Source organism: Thamnophis elegans, chromosome 11 (assembly GCF_009769535.1).
Source record: "Thamnophis elegans isolate rThaEle1 chromosome 11, rThaEle1.pri, whole genome shotgun sequence".
NCBI lineage: Eukaryota > Metazoa > Chordata > Lepidosauria > Squamata > Colubridae > Thamnophis > Thamnophis elegans.
In genome coordinates this window covers 4,242,911-4,264,165 of record NC_045551.1, presented here as the reverse complement: position 1 = coordinate 4,264,165, position 21,255 = coordinate 4,242,911, and the positions used below count along the sequence as shown (strand labels likewise).

Here is a 21,255-nt window from a genome sequence, read left to right as displayed (position 1 = left end):
GGTGCCTCCTTCCTCTGACTGATACTTCCTCCCAAACCGAGTGACAAGTATGTGCCATGTTTTATGACTGCTTAGGAAAGGGTTTTTTGCCTTGAGTGGTTTTTGTGGCACTCCAGGGAGCTTAAATACCTTTTTAAAGAGATCACCCCCCCCCCCCAAAAAAAAGGCAAAGGTGGGGAAATGGGGTTGGCCAATGAGAAGGCGAGTTTGTTTTGAGCATCCACTCCTCATTGTCTCCGCAGCACCAGCAGCAGCCGCTGCAGCCACAGGCTTCCAATAGCAGCCGAATTTTGGAGAGCCTGTGCCTCTTGCCAAAGAATCCAGAGGTGGCAACAGAAGTAGCAGCAGCTGCGTGGGGGATATGAATGGGACTCCTTCTCTCTCTCGACTCAGAGAAAGGCTGCCAAACGCTTACAAGCTGGGGAAGGGAAGAAGAGCCGGCAACTTACACAGGCAAAAGTAGTTGTGTTTTCTCTGCCTCTCCTGAATCTGTGGAAAGTAAAGTTCTTGTGGGGTGGGGGGAAAGGAAGAGAGGGGAGGGGAGAGGACTTCTGTTGCTGCTTTGAAAAAAGAAGATTGATCCAATGCATTCTTCACAACCGGACTGGACCCTTTGTGATGCTTGAGGTGGAAAGTTGAGCATGTTGCTGAGGTCCCACAGAAAGGAGGGAAAGCCATGGATTTCCATGACAATGTTTCCCTGCAGGCTGTAGGATTCTGCGCATCACTCTTGCTTGTCCTTATCTTGCCTACCTGCGCCCAAGATGCAGTGGTAGAACCTGAGCCCACCAATGAAGAAATCCCACAAGGAGCATCTACCTTGGCTTTCGTCTTTGATGTGACTGGTTCAATGTATGATGACTTAGTTCAGGTCATTGAAGGGGCCTCCAAAATTTTGGAAACCTCTTTGAAGAGACCCAAGAGGCCACTTTACAACTTTGCACTGGTTCCCTTCCATGATCCAGGTAAGGCAGTATTTTGCTCTAAAATTGGGAAATACTTAGAAAGACACGCCTGTACAGATAGATGGGCATTTTTAAACGTTTATTTTTCCATAACAGAGGGTTTGGAAGGGGTGTGATTAAAATTAGATGCTCTCTGTATGTGTGTATGTGTGTGATGCAACAAATAAAAGGACCAGGGATGTATGAGAACAGGTTGTCTTCAAATTTAGATTACAAAAGACATTATAAACATTATAAAAATAGAGACAGAATTATTGCTATTCATAAAATAGCGATTGGAAGGAAACTCCCCCAGAAGAAACTTCAAGAGACTTCCTTAATTAAATGAATGTAGCTTCTGCAACAAATTAATGTGCCAAAATAGGTGCATTGTTTGGGAATTGAATTATGACTTGAAAACAGAGTTCATGACTCCAGAACATGGTTTTATTAACTGTAAATGGCCTCTGTGGAGAAGATATCCCTAAGAATCAGTTTATATTCAGTATACAAGCATGCTATGTCATATTTTCAGTCAATGTTTTATAATTTTTTTTATTGTAAATGAAATACTTTTTTTAGTAGCCCTTCCCTCAGAATAATAACCATTAATTTACATGCAGAAGCCTTCACTTACCTGTTATTTCCTGGACTGATGGTTTACAATATAACTCCCTTCACCTTCAGCCAGACAATTAATGCCCATGGGGACTGTCTGTATCCCCCTTTCCCTTCTTTGAGTTGTGAGCCGCCCTGAGTCCCCTTAGGGAAAAGGGTGGCATACAAATGAAATAAAACTCTAAAACTCTAAAAACCTCTAACTGTAGTCATCCAGAAGGCTCCAGGTTGGAAAAGGCAGGATATGATTTATATATATGCTCCAAAAGCACGATCTTTAACGCTCCCCTGCTGAAACTCATTGTATTTCCCATGAAAAGTTCGTGGGACACAATCAAACGTTAAGGCTGATGCTTCAGCTGTCCTTCATTGCGTTTCTTCTACACCCGACTGTTCATGCATTCTTCCTGCTTTCTCTCCCACTCCATAGCATCTGTTTTCTATTCCTTTCTTTAAGACTTTCTCCTTCTTTTGACAAACATCTTTGGATGAGCCTTCAAAGAAAGAGAATGCAGACTGTATCTCGGGCTGGGGCAGAGGGCAATAAAACCACACAAACTACTACAGACACATGCAAAAAAATCTCTGTTTAAAAAAAATCTGAACTTCCAGCTTCTTCTTTCTCCTGAGCTATTCTGTAATGAAGTCATCTGGAATATGTTTGAGTTGTGGGAATGATAAAAAGATATTACTTTTCAGCTATGACTCTATTTGCTGTTTAAGAAAAAAAGGAGCCACTGAATGGTGAAATTCTTAGTACGATTCATAAAATAATAGGGATGCATGCTTAGAGCTATTTTTCACTAGATGGCCTAGAGTTCTCCCCTCAGAATAAAATTTGTTTTTCTTTTCTTTGTTTGCCATTTTTTTTCTCAAAAGAGGCACCAACATATTTGAGAAAAACTGTCACATTGCAGTGCAATGTGTACCAGCAGAGGGCCCAACGGTCAAACATTGGAGTCCCATCGTGGTGTTTAAGATAACATTTTTTTAATCCAACTTTCTTCCAGATTGATAGGGAATTATATGGGGTTAAATTGATTGATTGATTGATTGATTACATTTATATGCTGCCCTTTTCCCCGAAGGGGACTCAGGGCGGCTCACAATTCAATCAGGGAAGGAGGTACAGACAGGGGGATAAAAAAGACGAGGCATAACAATACAAAATTTAAAAAACACACAACAACCATACCATTCGAGAAGGGGGCCAAAAACTCTTTAGCCCCAGGCCTGTCGGAACAGCCAGGTTTTAAGGGCTTTGCGGAAGGCCTGGAGGGTGGTGAGGGTTCGAATCCCCACGGGGAGCTCGTTCCAGAGGGTCGGAGCAGCCACAGAGAAGGCTCTCTCAGAAATTAGATTTCTCTTTGAGCAACTGTCAGTATTTAGGTGACATTGCCAGATCCCCAGATCCTAGGGGCAGAAACACACCCATAATTTAAGACACGTTAACTATAAGTTAGTTTGTGGTGTGGTTTTTTTAAAATAATGGTTCTGGTGAGAAAAACAGCTATGTTACAGGATAACGACTTGACCAATTATTCCGGTTTTAGATATGGAAGGAATTACTCAAAAGCTTGGGCCAGAAATCTGAAGCCTACTTTTATTGAAGATGTGCTCCCAGGTGATAACTCTTTCTCCCTCTTGTTAAAGACATTGGGTTTTTAGAAATCACTTCCTTGTCAAGAAGCCACATGATTATGTTTCTTTATGTATAAACATAAATGTCATTACAAAGGGAAGAGCTTTTAATATTATTTTAAAGAAAGGTCTGGTAAATCGCTAGCTGCTATCTAAGGACAAAGACATTCCTTGTAAGATGGTCCAGTTGTTAAATGTGCCAGCAAACGAAGTATTTCCATCATGACCAAAACTTAAAGAGCAACAATAGCTCTTCCTCCAACTTTACTTTACAAAAAAGTAAAAAAAAAAAAAAAACCCTGTAGAATGCCATTAATTTTTTTTTTAAATTAATGTTGTCCTGGAATAAATGATGGCTGCATTCCTGAGATTAGGAACTAGACAATAACAGGAAAGGGGAATCTTTATAGATATAAATTTTAGGTGCTCTGGAGAATATAAAAAAGATAATTTACAAGATGTGTTAGCACACATGAAGTTCTATTCTTCTGAGCATTAAATAGCGATGCCCTTTGCTTACACAACTGCTTCAAAAACTGAGACTGGGTGCTAGTGGTATGTATTTGTGCAAAGAGGTAATATTTACTCAAACCGCTAACACAAAGTGTTACTACAGAATATCAGAATTCCTGAATTCTGGTCTTGGAGGGGGAAAATTTGACATATCCTGATCTGAATTCTAGCAATAGGGTGGAATTTTATGACATCAGGTGCTATAATGCACCACTCATAAAATATCCTATGTGCCAGAAATTAAAAATATACAGTTAAAACATATTTTAAAATGTGATTTGGACAATCTTACTGAAATGATTAGACAAAGATAGTTGAATCTTGTGCATAAGATAGTTGAAATCTGAAGTTTTCACTAGAAATTAATGGATTTTCATGGAAGAGCTTGGGATTTCATGAAATTTGGCTCTTCTTGTGAGATATAAAAGAGAGAGAACATTCAGATCTATCTGCTAGTCTTTTTTTTTCCAAGCCCTTCAGAAACCAGAAGATGCAAGACTAGAAAAATATAAACTGAGAGAAGAAGTATGTAATTGTGCAAAAATGTGACCGAGGATTTGTTGGAATCAGACAGAGATAGTTGGGGAAAGACCCCAGTGCAATGGTTCTTAGCCGTGGCAAATTTAAGATATGTGATCTTCAACTCCCAGAATTCCCCAGCCAGAGTGTTCTCAACGCTTGCAACTTTAAGATGTGTGGACTTCAAGTCCTAGAATTCCCCAGCCCTGGTCTAGAGGTCAATTCTTAGACCTATTCAATCAAGGCTTTGAAAGTGGCAAGGAGCCAGTGCTTTGGGTCTGAAGGAGACATATCATGAGGGGAAATATTAGGGAACACATGTTGATTGAGCTCAAATGTTGAAAGGCTGATTGAAAGAAGGCTTTGGTGTTACTTGAGCCTCCTCAGCATGTTCTGATATTGGCAATATTTGTTAGGACATCCTGTGTAAGCTGGGGTTCTGCACATTCTCATTTAATTTGGGTCGACTCCTCTATAGATTTGGCCTTGGACAAAGTTGCATCTTACTCCCGAGTTTGCAAGCCAAGGTAAAGTTAATTGACAGCTGGTGGCAGTGGTTGGAATTTCCTGCTTGGAATTATTGTTTAATCAGATTGATTATATTGGTTATTACTTGCTCAGGATCTAGATTTTGTAACTGGAGGAACCTCTAGCCTCTGTCTCTTTAAAAAAACGTGTTTAAAACGGAGGGTTCTGGTGATTCTTCTATCTCGTTTTCTGGGTTTACTCAGTTTAGAAGGGGAGGGTGGGAGGAAGACAAATGCATGTGGGGTAGAATGCACTCGCATTTCCTGTTTATATGAGGCCACTGGATGAGGTCCTTGGGGTCAACATCTTTGGCATGCTGATGAATACCCAGCTGTACAGTTTAACCGTTGCGAATCAGGTGATGCCTTCCAGGTCTTGTCTCAGCATTTGTATTTTATTTGTATTTTGTATTTTATTGGTCTTGTATGCCGCCCACATCCCGAAGGACTCCGGGCGGCTTACAATAAACAAGGGAAGGGGATAAATAGACAAATAGACAAACAACATGTAAAATACACAACATTCATAGTTACAGTGGGGCTGCTATTCAACAGCCCCCCAGCCTGCCGGAGCATCCAGATCTTTGTGGCTTGGCGGAAGGCCGGGAGAGTAGTAAGGGTCCTGATCTCCACGGGGAGCTCGTTCTAGAGGGTTGGAGCTGCAACAGAGAAGGCTCTCCCCCAGGGAGTCGCCAGCCGACATTGGCTGGCAGATGGGATCCGGAGGAGGCCTAGTCTGTGCGTATCTGATCGGTCTATGGGAGGTAATTGGCAGGAGGCGGTCTCTCAGGTATTGGTAGACTCTAGGTTTCTGGATGGGAATGGGTAAGTTCAACTCTCATAGGATATAGTGATCACTGGGCTAACAACATCTGGACGCACTCCATCTTAGTTCTGAATGGTGACCATATCGATCCCTTTGGGAAGGGTGCACAAATCGGGAGATCTTGGATTCACAACTCATGTCTGTGGCCAGGAAAGCCTTTGCACAGATAGAGTTAAGCCCTTATGTGGACTGGGAAGTTGGTTTCTTTTAAACAATATATATTTTTATTCTTTTTAAACAAAACAACGCATACAAAACAAAACAAGAGAAGAACAAAGAACAACTTTCTCCTCCGTTTCATCAAGCATGTCGTTTGGTTACAAGTTTTTGGGCATCCATTCTTAAACTTAGGATGTGCTGTTTTTTAAATCTATTTTTTTTCTCTGTATTTTATTTTTTTTATTTATTTCTGTACTGTAAGCCGCCCGGAGTCCTACGGGATTGGGCAGCATATAAATGTTATTAAACTTGCAAACTTGCAAACTTCATGATCACTCGAGCAGAGTTAAGCAAGGGTTAAAAGCCGAAAATTCCTTATGTAGATGAGGCACGTGGTCTCTTGCCTCCTCCTGTAGAGGGGCAGACGCCTCTATGTCGGACATAGCGGCAGGGCGGCCAAAAGCTGCTTTCTTTCTTTCTGCCTCACCAGCCATAACCTCACCGCACATCACTGGTACAGCTCATGTAGCTGTGGTGACAACTGAACACAATGAGAAGTGCCTAATATTGTTAGACCACTACGTGTTGAAACAAGCTGCACGCTCCGGATAGTCTTCAAAAGCAACTCGCGAGGATTCTTACGGGAATGAATTTCATAATTGGAATTCATTTTGAAAGCTAGCTGATACTTGCACCCAGAATTATTTCCCAACCATACACTGCTCAAGGGCGATAGAAACTATGACTGATTTTTATTCTAGTTTCATACAAAGTTTTGAAAATATGGGAAACAGGAAGGAAAATAAAGTTTCTCCTTATTTAAGAAGATGCCACATTAAAACCACATTTTTAAGCATCTTACCTGGCAACATTTGCAATTGGCTCTGTGCTTTAAAAAAATGGAAAGGCAATAGTCTGAATTGGCACTTCTACCTGAGCTCCATTCCAATTTCCTTCCTTATAGTTACTTATTTATAAGTTAAAGCTATATTCTGCTATTGGGTCAACAAAAGCTGTAATGGCAGCTCATTAAAATACTCTCCACAGCTATACTTACATTCATATTTTCCGTCTGTTTTGATTCAGCATCTCTGCAAACTCCAGAGTTCCGAAATGCAAAATGTGTCAATCTATGCAAGCTAAACTTTTGTCACCATTTTCGTAATTTCTTATTAGGGCTGCATTGATTGCAAAGGTGGACATTAACCCAGAATATACTCCTCTGTACAGGAAGAAGGTAGATTATCTACAATAATTTTAGCTACAGTATGGATTGTTTAAAACAATCATTTTATTTTAGGTTATTCAACCTGTGCACAGGAGGGAACAATAGAGTATTTTAAGCACCTAAAAACTCTGAGCGAAGAGAACAAAAGTTAGATACAATGCACTTTAATAATATAATGCATTGTTATATGCAATGCAACTTAACAAAGAGTAGTAGAGGTAGCCTTTAAGTGGAAGAGATTCTGAGTGTGGATGCAAATGATTTGTGTGACCTTGGGTCCATGTGTAAAAAATGATTCACTTGGGCTGCAGAAATCCAGATGACCACGGAAAGAGTTAAAAGAGTTTTCTACTCTCTTTGCTGACATCATATGGATTTTTAAAACCAGGTATGGTAGATCAAGAAAAGTAAAGCCCATGTGTTAGAATTATGTGGAGACTCAGATTCCAGGATGAAAAACTGCCTGGACCCTTTCCTTCCCCATCTTCATTCTCACTTCTGTTTCAGGGAGAAGAAGATCTGCATGCAGTCATATTGTTTAAATTAGTGTTGGGCATAGAAAGAGCTTAGTGCGGGAGCATAGAGAGGGTTAAATGTAGCAGAAGCCTATATAATTTTTAAAGCCTGGGCCACTAGTTAGTTTTCATGAACTGCCGTATCTCAAGGGAAGCTGAATATTATTGAACATTCCGGCATTCTGTTAGGCTGCACAATGGAATGCTAAAAATTGGTTTGCAAAAGAACTCTTTAAAAAAAAAAAAAAACAGTTAAGTTTAGCTGGATTGACCTGACTGTTTTTGCTAATCAATGTTTTTGGAAAAGAAGAAGAAAGGAAAAGAGTCATTGGGGAGAAATGATATGTTTTCTTGTTTTGCAATTCAAATAAAGAGAGGTAAAAGTCATTTCATTTGCAAGCACATCATGGCTTTTCTTTTCTTTCTTTCCTTTAAAAAAAAACATTTGCATGTCCATGGTAGCTCAGTTTGTCTCACTTGGTTTAGCTGATTCTTGATGTCTCAAGTTGATTGGAGTCCTCCTAAAAGATGTTGGTTTTGAAAAGAATCAGAATAGCAATAGCAGTTAGACTTATATACTGCTTCATAGGGCTTTCAACCCTCTCTAAGCGGTTTACAGAGTCAGCACATTGCCCCAACAACAATCCGGGTCCTCATTTTACCCACCTCGGAAGGATGGAAGGCTGAGTCAACCCTGAGCCAGTGAGATTAGAACCGCTGAACTGCAGATAACATAGCATAGCAGTTAGACTTATATACCGCTTCATAGTGCTTTCAGCCCTCTCTAAGCGGTTTACAGAGTCAGCATATTGCCCCCAACAACATCCGGGTCCTCATTTACCCACCTCGGAAGGATGGAAGGCTGAGTCAACCCTGAGCCGGTGAGATTAGAACCGCTGAACTGCAGATAACAATAGCAATAGCAGTTAGACTTATATACCGCTTCATAGGGCTTTCAGCCCTCTCTAAGCGGTTTACAGAGTCAGCATATCGCCCCCACAGTCTGGGTCCTCATTTTACCCACCTCGGAAGGATGGAAGGCTGAGTCAACCCTGAGCCGGTGAGATTTGAACAGCCGAACTGCAGAACTGCAGTCAGCTGAAGTAGCCTGCAGTGCTGCATTTAACCACTGCGCCACCCCGTCTTACCATCGGTAAGAATGTTCTTACCGATGGTAATTTACAAATACTGTTTCAAAAGCAGTGTTTCCCTATAGGGGAGTGCATAAAGTACCTTTCTTCCAAGTCATTAAGCAGCTATGTCTTTTCCCAAGAATTGGAAGCTGCTTCATAAACTGCTCTTGGCTGCTTCCATACAAGCAGGATGTACAGTTCACAGTATAGTAAACTGTTGTGGCCCAGCAGGAGCCGTTGGAGCTGCCACCAGATTCCGACAGCGAGGGGCCCTATGAGGTCGGCTTTGGAGGATGTGGAGGACCCTGGACAGGGTTCCGACTCCGAGCAGGGCACAGAGAGGCTGGTTGGCCACCAGGAGGCGCCTGAGCCTTGGACCAGTGGGGAGGAGACAAGGAGTATGATCCTGACGTCAGCAGTGGGGAGGAGCCAAGGGAGTTGTTCCTAGATGCCTGGCACCGGAGAGCTAATCGGCGTAAGGAACAATTACGCAATTACAGGAGGTAATTTCACTCAGCTGGTGGGTCATTAGGCTCCTCTCCAGACTATAAAAGGAATGCCTGTGCACTTGCCCCTTTTGCAGAAGTCAACGCAGGAACTAATGTTGGAGAACATTATGGTGAGCTTGGCAGGCTGGATTGCTGCACACGGCTTATCTGTGCTGGATTGCTGCCCAAGCTGTCTGTGCTGGTTTGCTGCCAAGGACTTGTCTGTCTGTTCATTAAATGCCGTAACTTATCTTTGGCTCGGAGTGTGCGTTGGTGTGGGACGAGGGGGGTCAGAACAGTAAACTATTTAAAGATTTTTATTACACATAGGTGGTCTTTCTAGCAAAGCACCACTTCTAAAGAATTTGCATAATTCTAGTACACATTTGATATTGCAACAATCATTCATGAATGAATCTTCATTTGTGATCCAGCTTGCAGTTTTGTTAATGAGGACATTATACTAAATGGCTTGGTTGACATTATTGCTAGTGAAATGAAATGGTATGGCTGGAATCCAGTTAAATTCAACTGATATTCTTAGGATCCAATTAAATTTTATGCTAAGGGAAGTCCTTTGGTTATCAAAAGGAAGCAAAGCTGGAATACCTCTGGAATTATCTGCTTGATATTTTTACCCAGTGGATTCTCCTTTGCCCTTTGCGCACACTAACCAAGTTCCTCGAGTGTAGATGTTGCAGAAAATCAATCATATTTAGTTTCCTTTGCTTTTGCCTCTAACATTGCCTGACAGAAGTGACACTGTATTGCTTGCCTTTGTTCCTCCAGTGGTAGAATCAAAATATTGTGGATATTTACTGGACTGCATCCAGATGTTTTGGTTCTGGAGTCAAGGATTCAAAGGCAAGCTTGAAATATAATTGTCCATGTGGTACATATGATTTCAATGACCTCTTATCACTCATTTTTATGTACTAAAACAAGAAATGTTTGCATTGCTTTGTCCTTAGGCCAGGAGAGTTGGATCACAGAGGTTTTTTTTGTATTTCAATGCAATAACAATACAATGCAGGGGTGGGTTTCAACTGGTTCGCGGCGGTCCCTGCGAACCGGTTGGTCGGCGAACCCAGAAGTAAGTAACTTCCGGGAACGGTGAAGGGCCCACCCACCCGCCCGCACTCCTTACCGGTCTTTGAAGGCTTCTGCGCTTCCACGCAGGGCATGGCACATACAGCGCCTGCGCGAGTCTCCGTGAGCAGCTGGAGCATCGCGCAGGCGCTAAGACGCATGCGTGAACTGCGCGCGTGCACGAGGACGCCGCCGGCCCCGTTCCAACCAAACCGGTTGGAACGGGATTAGCAATTCACCCCTGATACAATGTGAACACTCAAGGTTTATTCCAAGGCAAAATAGAAAAATAGCATAGTAACATAATATGAGACAGCAGTCAAAGAATATACAGGCATACTGAGGACTAGTCCAGAATGCGGGCCGCGCAAGTGATTGTGGGCGCACCGCGGTTCGCCCACTTAACACCTATCCTCCGCGAGCTGCGCTGGCTACCTGTTGATCTCCGGGTGCGCTTCAAGGTGCTACTTGCCACCATAAAGCCCTTAATGGTAGTGGATCTGAATACTTGAGAGACCGCCTTCTGCCAATTACCTCCCTCCGTCCCATCAGATCGCACAGATTGGGCCTCCTCCGATTCCATCCGCCAGTCAGTGCCGACTGGCGACTACGCGGAGGAGAGCCTTCTCAGTAGCAGCTCTGACCCTTTGGAACGATCTCCCCTTGGAGATTTGTACCCTCACCACCGTCCAGACCTTCTGCACAGCCTCAAGATATGGCTATCCCGTCAGGCCTGGGGATAAGATCCTAATCCGCCCCACCCGAATGCTGAATGAATGTTGTGTTTTACTGTTTTATTTTATTTATATTCACAAATTTTATGTTTGTCTTGCACTCCCTCCCACGAGTTGTAAGCCGCCCTGAGTCCCCTCAGGGAAAAGGGCGGCCTATAAATGTCAAATAAAACTCTAAAACTCTAAACTCTAAACATAATATAACCCAAGGGAGTAATCAAAGAATATTAACACAAGACAGTGATTTTAAATGTTCAAAATATTGAAGATATCAGCAGATAAAGGAAGAAATATGTTATATTCCTTCTGCTAGTCTGGGAACCCCAGAGAGATAATGATGGGTGGATCCTTTCAAAGCCACTCTCATTTATGTCTCTGACTAACACACTTCTAGTATCATCACAAACATTCCGCATACGTTTATACCAATTAATCATTAATAGTCAAGGAGAAACCATACAGGACTCAATGCCAAAACTGTTCACTAACCATTTCATTTATTCTCACTGATGCTTGACTTCCAACATATATTATTCTTACTGCATTCAATAACCAACTTCCAACTTTGTATTCATGCAAATATTCCAGAATTATTCAACTTTACTTTGCAAAGCAGCTACTTTAACAAATTGGGTTAATACTTCAATATTTCCTCCAGTTATAATATCTATACCTGCAGTTTCTCTGTTTTTCAACCATACTTCCAGGTGTTAACAAAAAATTTCTTGGATGCTTTTATAGCATCCATCTCACTTTTCTCTTCCTATATTGAGCCGAGGTGGCGCAGTGGTTAGGGTGCAGTACGCAGGCCACTTCAGCTGACTGTTATCTGCAGTTCGGCGGTTCAAATCTCACCGGCTCAAAGGTTGACTCAGCCTTCCATCCTTCCGAGGTGCGTGAAATGAGGACCCAGACTGTGGGGGCGATATGCTGACTCTGTAAACCGCTTAGAGAGGGCTGAAAGCCCTATGAAGCGGTATATAAGTCTAACTGCTATTGCTATTGCTATATCATCATGATTCCCACTCAGAACTTGAAATTTCCCCTTCTCTCGCTTCTGTGGCTTCCCAAATCTCTACTTTAAAAAAACCAATATTTTATTTACAGAAAAATGCTTTGCATTTTTTTTCTGCTTCTTTTAATCTTAACCCTTTCTCTCTCTGTGTTCTGCAAACTTCCCTTTTTCTTCATATACATTATATATGGTTGTACAGCAATTACCCCACTTATATGCTTTTAAAAAAAATTACAGTCGTTTTGTTTCCTTGCTTCCCATTAGCACAATTCCATGATCTTCGTATGCACCCTGTTATATAATTATTTTAATTCTGTTGCAAACAATCTCTAAATAATCTTTCTTCGCTTCATTTGCTTTATATTCTTTTGCATTCTCAGACTTGTAAATGGTCCCTTTGGAATATATATATTTTCCCCACCCACCAATTTAATTCATGCATAAACTGACACCTACACTTCCCTACATATACTCATCAACTCTGCTCCTATAATTAAATATATTGTTTAGATGTAATTTCCCTAGTTTTACAAATAATAGCAATAGCAATAGCAGTTAGACTTATATACCCTTTCAGCCCTCTCTAAGCAGTTACAGAGTCAGCATATCGCCCCCACAGTCTGGGTCCTCATTTCACCCACCTCGGAAGGATGGAAAGGCTGAGTCAACCTTGAGCCGGTGAGATTAGAACTGCTGAACTGCAGATAACAGTCAGCTGAAGTGGCCTGCAGTACTGCACCCTAACCACTGCGCCACCTCGGCATATACATTTTCTTTCTTCTCTTTTTGAGCCTCTTCACCTTTTTCATTTCCAGAGTTGGGGAATGGCTCTCCTTCAATCACATAATATTTGGGCACGTTCAAACAGAAATACATCAATATATAATCGATTAAAATCAGCCATTGATACGATGCTTGCTGTCAACCATAAAGCTGAGCCATCTCGGGAGCTTCACTGTTGCCACACAGGAGCTGAGGGATAGGGAAGGGGGGATTGAGATAATTGGGGCTTTGTAGCCAAATAAAATACTTTCTTCTTGGGAAACCAAGACATTCTCACACCTTGGTCGGATGAAGGAGGAGTTGATGTCACCAGGCAACCAAAGAGAGGCCGTGATTGGACCATGTGACTGATTGGTTTGAGAAAGTGTAAAACTTTTATTTTAATTAGAGTGAAAACCACAGGAACTTTCAGAGTTCATTTTCACCAGATTGTGCCAATATGATATGTCCAATAAAGCTATTCTTTGAGGAATCTACATGCCTCGGAGTTTTGCTTGCCATGGGTCTGTTCAGTGAGGGGTTTCTAATTTTTTTACTATTGGTTCACTCATGCACAGAAGCGTCCAGGATGGTGGACTGAGCCTCCCGCCCACCTATACTACCAGTTCACCTGATCCGGTCGAACCAGGAGCAACCCACTCCTGGGTCTATTACCCTGACACTTGCTGTGTCAATTATTCCCATTATGGGTTTCAAAATTTTTGGAAGCTCTTCTGTAGGTGTGGCCTGCTTTCCGGGTCCACTGGTGGAACCTCTTCTAACCGGTTCGGTAGATTGAACGAACCGGTTCTACCGAATAAGTGCGAACTGGTAGAACCACCTCTGGTCTGGATTCACAAGAAGACTCTTAATTGTAATGCAAGTGTTAACGCTCAGAGAAAGTTCAGCGTAGAACAAAGCTGTTTTGTCAACAGAACTTTCTAGGAATCCATTTTGGAGAATGGAGAATTTGAGAAGGGAAATAAGAGTTCCCTCTTTACCGAGGAACATTTTCCTTACCGCCGGATAACCTTCTGGCAATGCCGATTTGCTGAATAACATCGTTTTCTGAAAAAAGTAACCTAAGAAATGGATAATTGGTATTGGTGATATCTTTGCTGCATTTTGTAAGCACATCACTGGAATAAATGTGGAGACCTTCTTAACTGAGACAGCAGTTACACAAACGTAACAACTTCACAAAGTATTCTGGCACTTTATTGCTTCATATCTCACTCAAGCTTCCATAAATTAGAATGGATTTTATGAATATTTTTATGTCATAACTACATTTGCTAATCTTTTAAGGTGTCACAAAACTGTTTTTTTTTTTGTTTCTAAACATTATAATCTGGCTAACCCTATAAAAGCTGGTTTTCCAAGTTTTTCTCCTTTTTCTTTTCTAGCATTTTATTTAATGAACCCCTGGTTTTATAAGTGTTATACTGCAGAGCACCTAAAGAAGAGAGTCAGCCTCTGGTCCAGCTCTTATTTGCCAACTTATTTTAAAGGTTTAACTGTAGATATACCATTAGGTTGAATTTTATTACACTTACAGCCTTTGTCTACAGGGGAAAAAGTGCGTGCATTTAAAATACAGATTGTTTATTGGCCAAATAGCCGTTCCATTAGTCATGTTTCAAAGTAACTGCCTAGCTTAGCTAGGAAGAAAAATATCAAAGGGAATCACACCTTTCAGGCATAAAAGTGAAATATTTCTTTGGAAATATTTTTTTAAGGAACTGGCCCTCTCCCAGGGATTTAAGGGGTTAGAGTATTTTTCTAATATCTCTTAGGCTTGCAGAATTAGCTTGCGTAGCAGGATGTGTTCACTTAACATGTGCAAGGAACATCTGGAATCTCATCCATCCATGGTTTTTTTTAGCCACAGTAGGTCTATTAGTAATATTAGTTTTGGCGTTGATTTTGTGTGTGGAGGCAGCATTCACAATTAAAGTATTTTCTTTTCTTTTGGGTACTGTATACACACACACACACACACACACACACACACACACACACACAGAGTGATGAGGCAATTCCGTTCCCCTTGAAAGATTAGCAGGCAAGTGCATATAATGTATTTGGAAAAGGAAGTTCTTAAAAAGCCAGATTGGATGTAACAGTATATTAAATGGATAAAGTACGCTATAAATAATCTTATATAAGATTCCTTCTCTAATAAAGACGTGTTTTAGTGAGTATCTGTTTTAGGAGTCAAATTCCTTTTCTCTTGCAATTGGGATTCTCGAGGAAGTTACTTGTCTCTTATCTGCTTGACTTGTCTTTCTGCAAAATTGGTACTTTCTGATTAGCTCTGCTCATCCCAACCAACTTATGAAATGTGGAGATAATTTCACTCAATCTTTCCCAATTGACAATGGCTTTGTTTAATTGTACTTTGCTCAGAAGTTGCTTTCGTATGAAGTAGAGCGGATTCATAATGTAGAACGTTAAAGCTTTGCTATTACTAAGTGAGGAAAGTATCATTAAACCTCAAAGGGGAATTAGAAGCCATTTAATAACATAGTTGAAGGACCCAAGGCCATAGCTTTCATACACAATACAATATGGTGATATTTCATATTAATAAAAACAGAAGGATTGGCAACGTGGTTCCTGCAGTGTCTTTAGATGGCATCTATATAAACATCCACACACACCCAATTTAGTAACATGTACAAGAAAAACTAGCAAGGTTTTGTTCTGACTCGAGATTTTAGTGACAGTATTGAAATCTGGTGAAATTATGAGTTAGAATATAACAGATTTTGGAGCTGTCAGATGAAACCTTAGGGTAAGAGCATTGAATGAATTAAGCCTCTTTTTAATTTAAATGCCGCTGTGATTGCATAAGATCATCCACTTATACCCAATCCCTAAAAGGTTTACCATCCTCTGGAAAACAACATTGTCGGCACCTCACACTACGTTGAATTCAGTAGCATTAAATGTGTAGCATTAAATATCATGGTACATATCTGGGGTAATATTGAAGTTGATCTGAGAAGAATTCCTTCCCTTTCCTACTCTTGTCAAAATAGGAGTGGAAAATGTCCAGGTATCTAGGACACCTTAATTTCTTTCTTCTTTTACTTTGAAATTTAGTTTGTCACAGCTACATCATAGGGGACTTGATAAAGGAACACATAAAGCCCTGGAACTTCAAATGTGAACCAGATTCTTTGATGTGGTTCAATACTAAGTGCTTAATCTTTTTCACAATGTAATGGCCAGCCTGCCTTAAGAACATGAATGCTACTTTTTCAAGGTTAGAATGATTGAAAAAAAATATATCTTTCACACACCGTAAGTTATATTCTTGTGGAATGCATGGATTCTCTGGTTGAATGAACAATATTAATGTTGTACATTCCAGTTCTTTATTTCCCACTGGAAAGGATTTGATCTACTGATATTCCAGATTGGTTACATTAAAACATTCCATCTACAATGCTTTAATGATTAGAGCATTGCAAATGGAAGATTTCATCATAATTTATCTGGGCTATCACTAAAATAAATTATTTCCAGTGAGAATAAGCAAATTGGAAGGCACCATGGTCAGAGAGAGTTAGAAACCAAAGTCTGCACCAAAATAGGTCAAACCTTCATACACTTTTCAGACTGAAATGCATATAACTACCCTTTCTGTTTCATATGCGTTTGCTAGAACAATCTGCTCCCAACTTTATTGGGAATAGCTCCTAAATTAGGATTTGGCATTATATCCATTTATTTGGGGATTGTTCAAATTATTTGTTATTGTCCTTGCGATGTAGCAATTATAGGAATGGAAACCCCAAATATATATAATTATAGATATATGTCGAGAAAGCAACAGGAAGGGTTACTTACATATAGTAATTATCCAATTTATTATCTGGATAATAGAGAGTTTTATATATCACAGTTCAGCTCAGCAAAGCTTTAATTTGTTTGTGTTTATTTAAAAGTCAAGTCTTCCTGATTTTCTGGAGCCCTCAATATATATCAAGATTACCGAAGAGCAATATTTGAGGTAAGTTGTACAAGAATATAGCATAGAATAGAATTCTTTATTGGCCACGTGTGATGAGATGCACAAGGAATTTGTCTCGGGTGCATAAGCTCACAGTACATATCAGAGGTGGGTTCCTACCAGTTCGCACCTATTCGGTAGAACCGGTTCGTCAAATCTACCGAACCGGTTAGAAGAGGTTCCACCAGTGGACCCGGAAAGCAGGCCACACCTACAGAAGAGGTTCCAAAATTTTTTGAAACCCACCACTGGTCCTTGGATATGATTATTCTACACTATCATGCTCCTATTTATAAAACTCAGTGCCTCTGTGAAAGGTAAGGATGACTACTGCGTTTGTGGTGCAATCAGAACATTGCGTGTGTTGAAGTTGTTTTAACGCAAACCAAAGATGCCTTTTAAAAAACAAGTTTGCATCCTATTCTTATGCATGCCAGTGCTGTGTGAGAGGTAATTTAAGGTGGTTCTGACAAGTGTCGTCGGCACCTTCAGATCCGGTCACATGGGCGGCAAGCCACTCCCATCCGGTCACATGGGTGGCAAGCCACTCCCACAAAGGAGGCCACACCCACAGAGTAGGTTCGAACCATTTTTGAAACCCACCACTGGCCTGAATGGATATTTTTCAAGGAAGTAATCTGAAGAATTGAAGTCAACACTGTGGAGTTCATTGTTAAGTTCTAGAAAAGAGCATTGCTTCTCAAAAATAGCTGGACTAAGTGCTGGAAACACAATCAAAGTCACTGGGAAGATGAAATGATTCCATTACAATTAAAATTGCAATGCGTGCGCCTTTCTTATTTAGAAAGAAAAAATCAAGCAAGAGTAGACATAATAGGATGTTCTGCAAGGATTACGTGCTATTTCTTTCCTGTCCTCCTTGTGAACTTTCCATTGGCATTTGATTGCTACTGTGGGAAAACAGCGCTGGAGTAGAGAATTCTTCTCACATTCTCATGTTAGTTTATTTAGGGATTAATGTGACTAATTGGTAACATTCCTCAATAACAAGAATCGGATTATTATAATACTGGAGTAGGGGAAAAAAAGATTGAAGCAGCTGTGTGCCCTTTATGCAGAGGACAGGCAACTACTGGGAGACTGATAATTGCATTTTGTCTGTTGGAAAGGATGTTCACTCAAAGGGCTCTTCCAGACAGCCACAGCAAAGTGTTATCTATCAAGCTTTTGAGCCAGAAGAAAATTAGGCCAGCATAAACTGTGTTTCTCACATTGCTGCTATCTTTTCAACAAGAGGAATAAAGCTGAAGGAGGATGCTATTGTGACACAGCTACTAAAGGCCAAGATAATGGTAATTATTGGTAGATTTTCCAGATTTGTTTCCCCTGCCTCCTGCCATTAGCAATAGCACCGCTTCACAGTGATTTGCAGCCCTCTCTAATTAGGAAGACAACTAATTAGAGAGGGCTGCAAATTGGGCAAGGGTTAGTGCTTTAATTCCCTGCCAGATTAAGAGAATTATAGTGTATAAATCCAGTCTCTATGCAGCAAATTCCCACCTCTGATTGTGTGATCTGAGGTGTTCAAACTTGACAGCTTTAAGACTTGTGGACTTCAACTCCCAGAATTCCTCCTCTCGCTCTTCATCTTGATGATGTGCAGACAGGCAGGGGGAGGGAGCTGGAACCGGTTCTAAACGGCACTGTAGATTTGTGGAACCTCTTCTATAGAAGAAGCTAGAACTGGCAGGAACCCACCCCCGGTGTATGGTGATGGGGGATTTCAATGTACCTTCACTGGACCTGCAGTTGGAGGTGGCTTGGGATTCACAGCCTTCAAGGCAACTATGGACTTCTCCACGTTATTGATGACCCAACACACAGTTGGGGGAGCATCAGAAGTCCTTGGGAATGCACAACTGGTAGCAGTTTTTGATAGGATTTGCCAGGAGGAAGGCAAAGTGGATGCTCAATTAAATACAGAAAAATGACTACATTTAGCAGTATCTTATGTCAATGCTAAGAAAACCTGATTATTTCTCCACCCTTATTGTTTCCACAGCTAGCTGCCCAGTTTTGGTAAGGAGGGCCAAGGATCTTCTTCAGGGTCATTGCAAGTATTATGTTCAGCATCTGACAGATAAAGTTGTTTGGATCTGCTTGGAGTTGGACTCTACATAAGTGGTGGGATTCAAATAATTTAACAACCGGTTCTCTGCCCTAATGACCAGCTGGGTAGGTGGAGCTCGGTGGTCATGTGACTGGATGGGCGTGGCCAACTCAAGGTCACTCAGGTCAATGTGCGCTTCACCTTAACTGTTATAATGTCATAAGGGTTAACCGGAGAAGCAGTTTCTGTAAGCAGGTCAATAAAGATTAAGCTACAAACAACACCAGAATGTTTCCTTCCTGCCTTCCTTACAGGATTAGCCCTGTAAAGTGGAAAAAAACAGCAGGTTCTCCGAACTACTTAGAAAGTTACCAACCGGTTCTCCCGAATAGGTGCGAACTGGCTGAATCCCACCACTGCTCTACATGTTGGCCCTGTAGAGTTGACTGGGGCACAGTGTTGCCAATTATCTGTCTTGTGTTCAATATGGTTGTTCCAAGGAAGTGGACAGGGTCTTTGGGATGCTGACTCCTGTCACTTGTCTTCTGGGAAGTGACATATAATTGGGTTCAAGTGGTAATAAATACCTTTTTGTGGGGAGTGATATTCCACCTTCCTTGAAGGAGGCCATCACTGGACTGAGTGGTACGGGACAATTTTCACCTCTTCCCAGTGGTGGGTTTCAAAATTTTTTGGGAATCTCTTCTGTAGGTGTGGTCTGCTTTCTGGGTCCACTGGTGGAATCTCTTCTAACCAGTTCGGTAGATTTGACGAACCGGTTCTACTGAACCGGTGCGAACTGATAGGAACCCACCTCAGCCTCTTCCCTTCCTTCCCTTCCTACAAGTGGTAAGTCCACAACCTGTCATGGTGCCTGCCCTAGGGAAGAGTCTTCCTCCCAAGGATAAAGACAACTAACTCCAACCTTCATGGCTTTTCAGAAAGTCATAAAAACCTGGCTTTTCCCCCAAGGATTGAGGACAGGTTTTCACTTGTAGAGCTCTGACAAAGAAGTATGGTGTAGTTGTTTCATGTTTTTAATGGGGGGTCCTTGACCCAGGTTTATTGTTAATATTTTATATTAGGATTCTATTGAATCAGAAAAATGGTTCTATCTCATATACTGATATACAATCCTTTGGATTTTTATTATCTTTGCTCAAAGTAATTTGTTATATGTAAAATCAAGTTTTCCTGAAAGGATTTGTTATGGAACATGGTGGGCACTATCAGGAAATGCTTACATTAAGTGCAAGTGAGCAATAAATATGAAAATTAATATAGACCTTATTTTTTATATAAGTGAGAAATGAAAATACCTACTACAACAAAATGTGGAGTCCTTGGCGCTCTCTAAGTTTGTTGGTTTTCTTGCAGATGTTTCACTACTAAAGTAGGTAACACCATCAACCATGTTTCACTACTAAACTGGGTAACACCATCAACCACCAAGCTCAGAGACCACCAAGAACAAAATGTTTTGGTATATCTCCATTTCTTCAAAGCAAGTTTCAGCTAGGCTGCCATCTATCAAGCAGATCTTTCTTTCTCCCTTGGGCAACGCACCAAGAGCCGAGGTGGCGCAGTGGGTAGAGTGCAGTACTGCAGACCACTTCAGCTGACTGTTATCTGCAGTTCAGCGGTTCAAATCTCACCGGCTCAGGGTTGACTCAGCCTTCCATCCTTCCGAGGTGGGTGAAATGAGGACCCAGATTGTGGGGGCGATATGCTGACTCTGTAAACCGCTTAGAGAGGGCTGAAAGCCCTATGAAGCGGTATATAAGTCTAACTGCTATTGCTATTGCTATTTCTACCTTTTCTTCTGAAGTGTTCCAAAATCTTTGATTTTAAGATACCCAGCACTCTCGGTGGAAATGAAGGAGTCACCATGTCTGCTGTGCTGTTTCTTCTCCCTGGAAACTAACAGGAGGGAAAGCTCCAAAAACTGATGTAGATTCCAGACCCGTTTGTGGGCATGTTGAGGAGTCAAGAGAATTTAGAATCCATAAGAATCACTGTTCCTCTGGCACGACTCCCTGCCAAAACCCTTCCATGTCTCCTTTTCCCGCTGCTTGATTCTTGGCATGGCCAGAAGAGGGTTTCTGACATCAGATTTCCCCATTTGAGGACAGAGGATCTTAGCCCTGGAGGAAAAAAATAGGAACAATCTCATAGGCTCTTGGAAATAAATCATTTCATGAACCACAAGACTGCAGTCAGCATTTTTCACTTTTTTTCCAATGGACCCACATCATACTGCCTCTATTAAATGTTAATAAATATATTTATTGTTGATTGATCTAAATAGTGAGAACTTTTTGTCTGCATGCTGAATGTGCAGGATATTTTAGTGGAAAATCTCCACTTTGAAATATTGTATGCTGTAGATGGACTCAGCTTAGATCCACTCATCAAATGGAGATTTATATGCAATTTTATGCTTCATATCTTG

At 41.1% G+C, this 21,255-nt stretch overlaps 1 protein-coding gene across 1 annotated transcript in view; it reads left to right on the top strand.

Annotated features, from left to right (window-relative positions):
- The first annotated feature begins 268 nt into the window (after positions 1-268).
- The window catches only part of HMCN1 (hemicentin 1), a 264,205-nt gene continuing 243,218 nt past the window's right edge, over positions 269-21,255 (top strand). The window contains 1 exon segment of the mRNA XM_032226793.1: positions 269-965. Within this exon segment, the coding sequence (XP_032082684.1) occupies positions 677-965 (289 nt within the window). The 5' untranslated portion in view covers positions 269-676.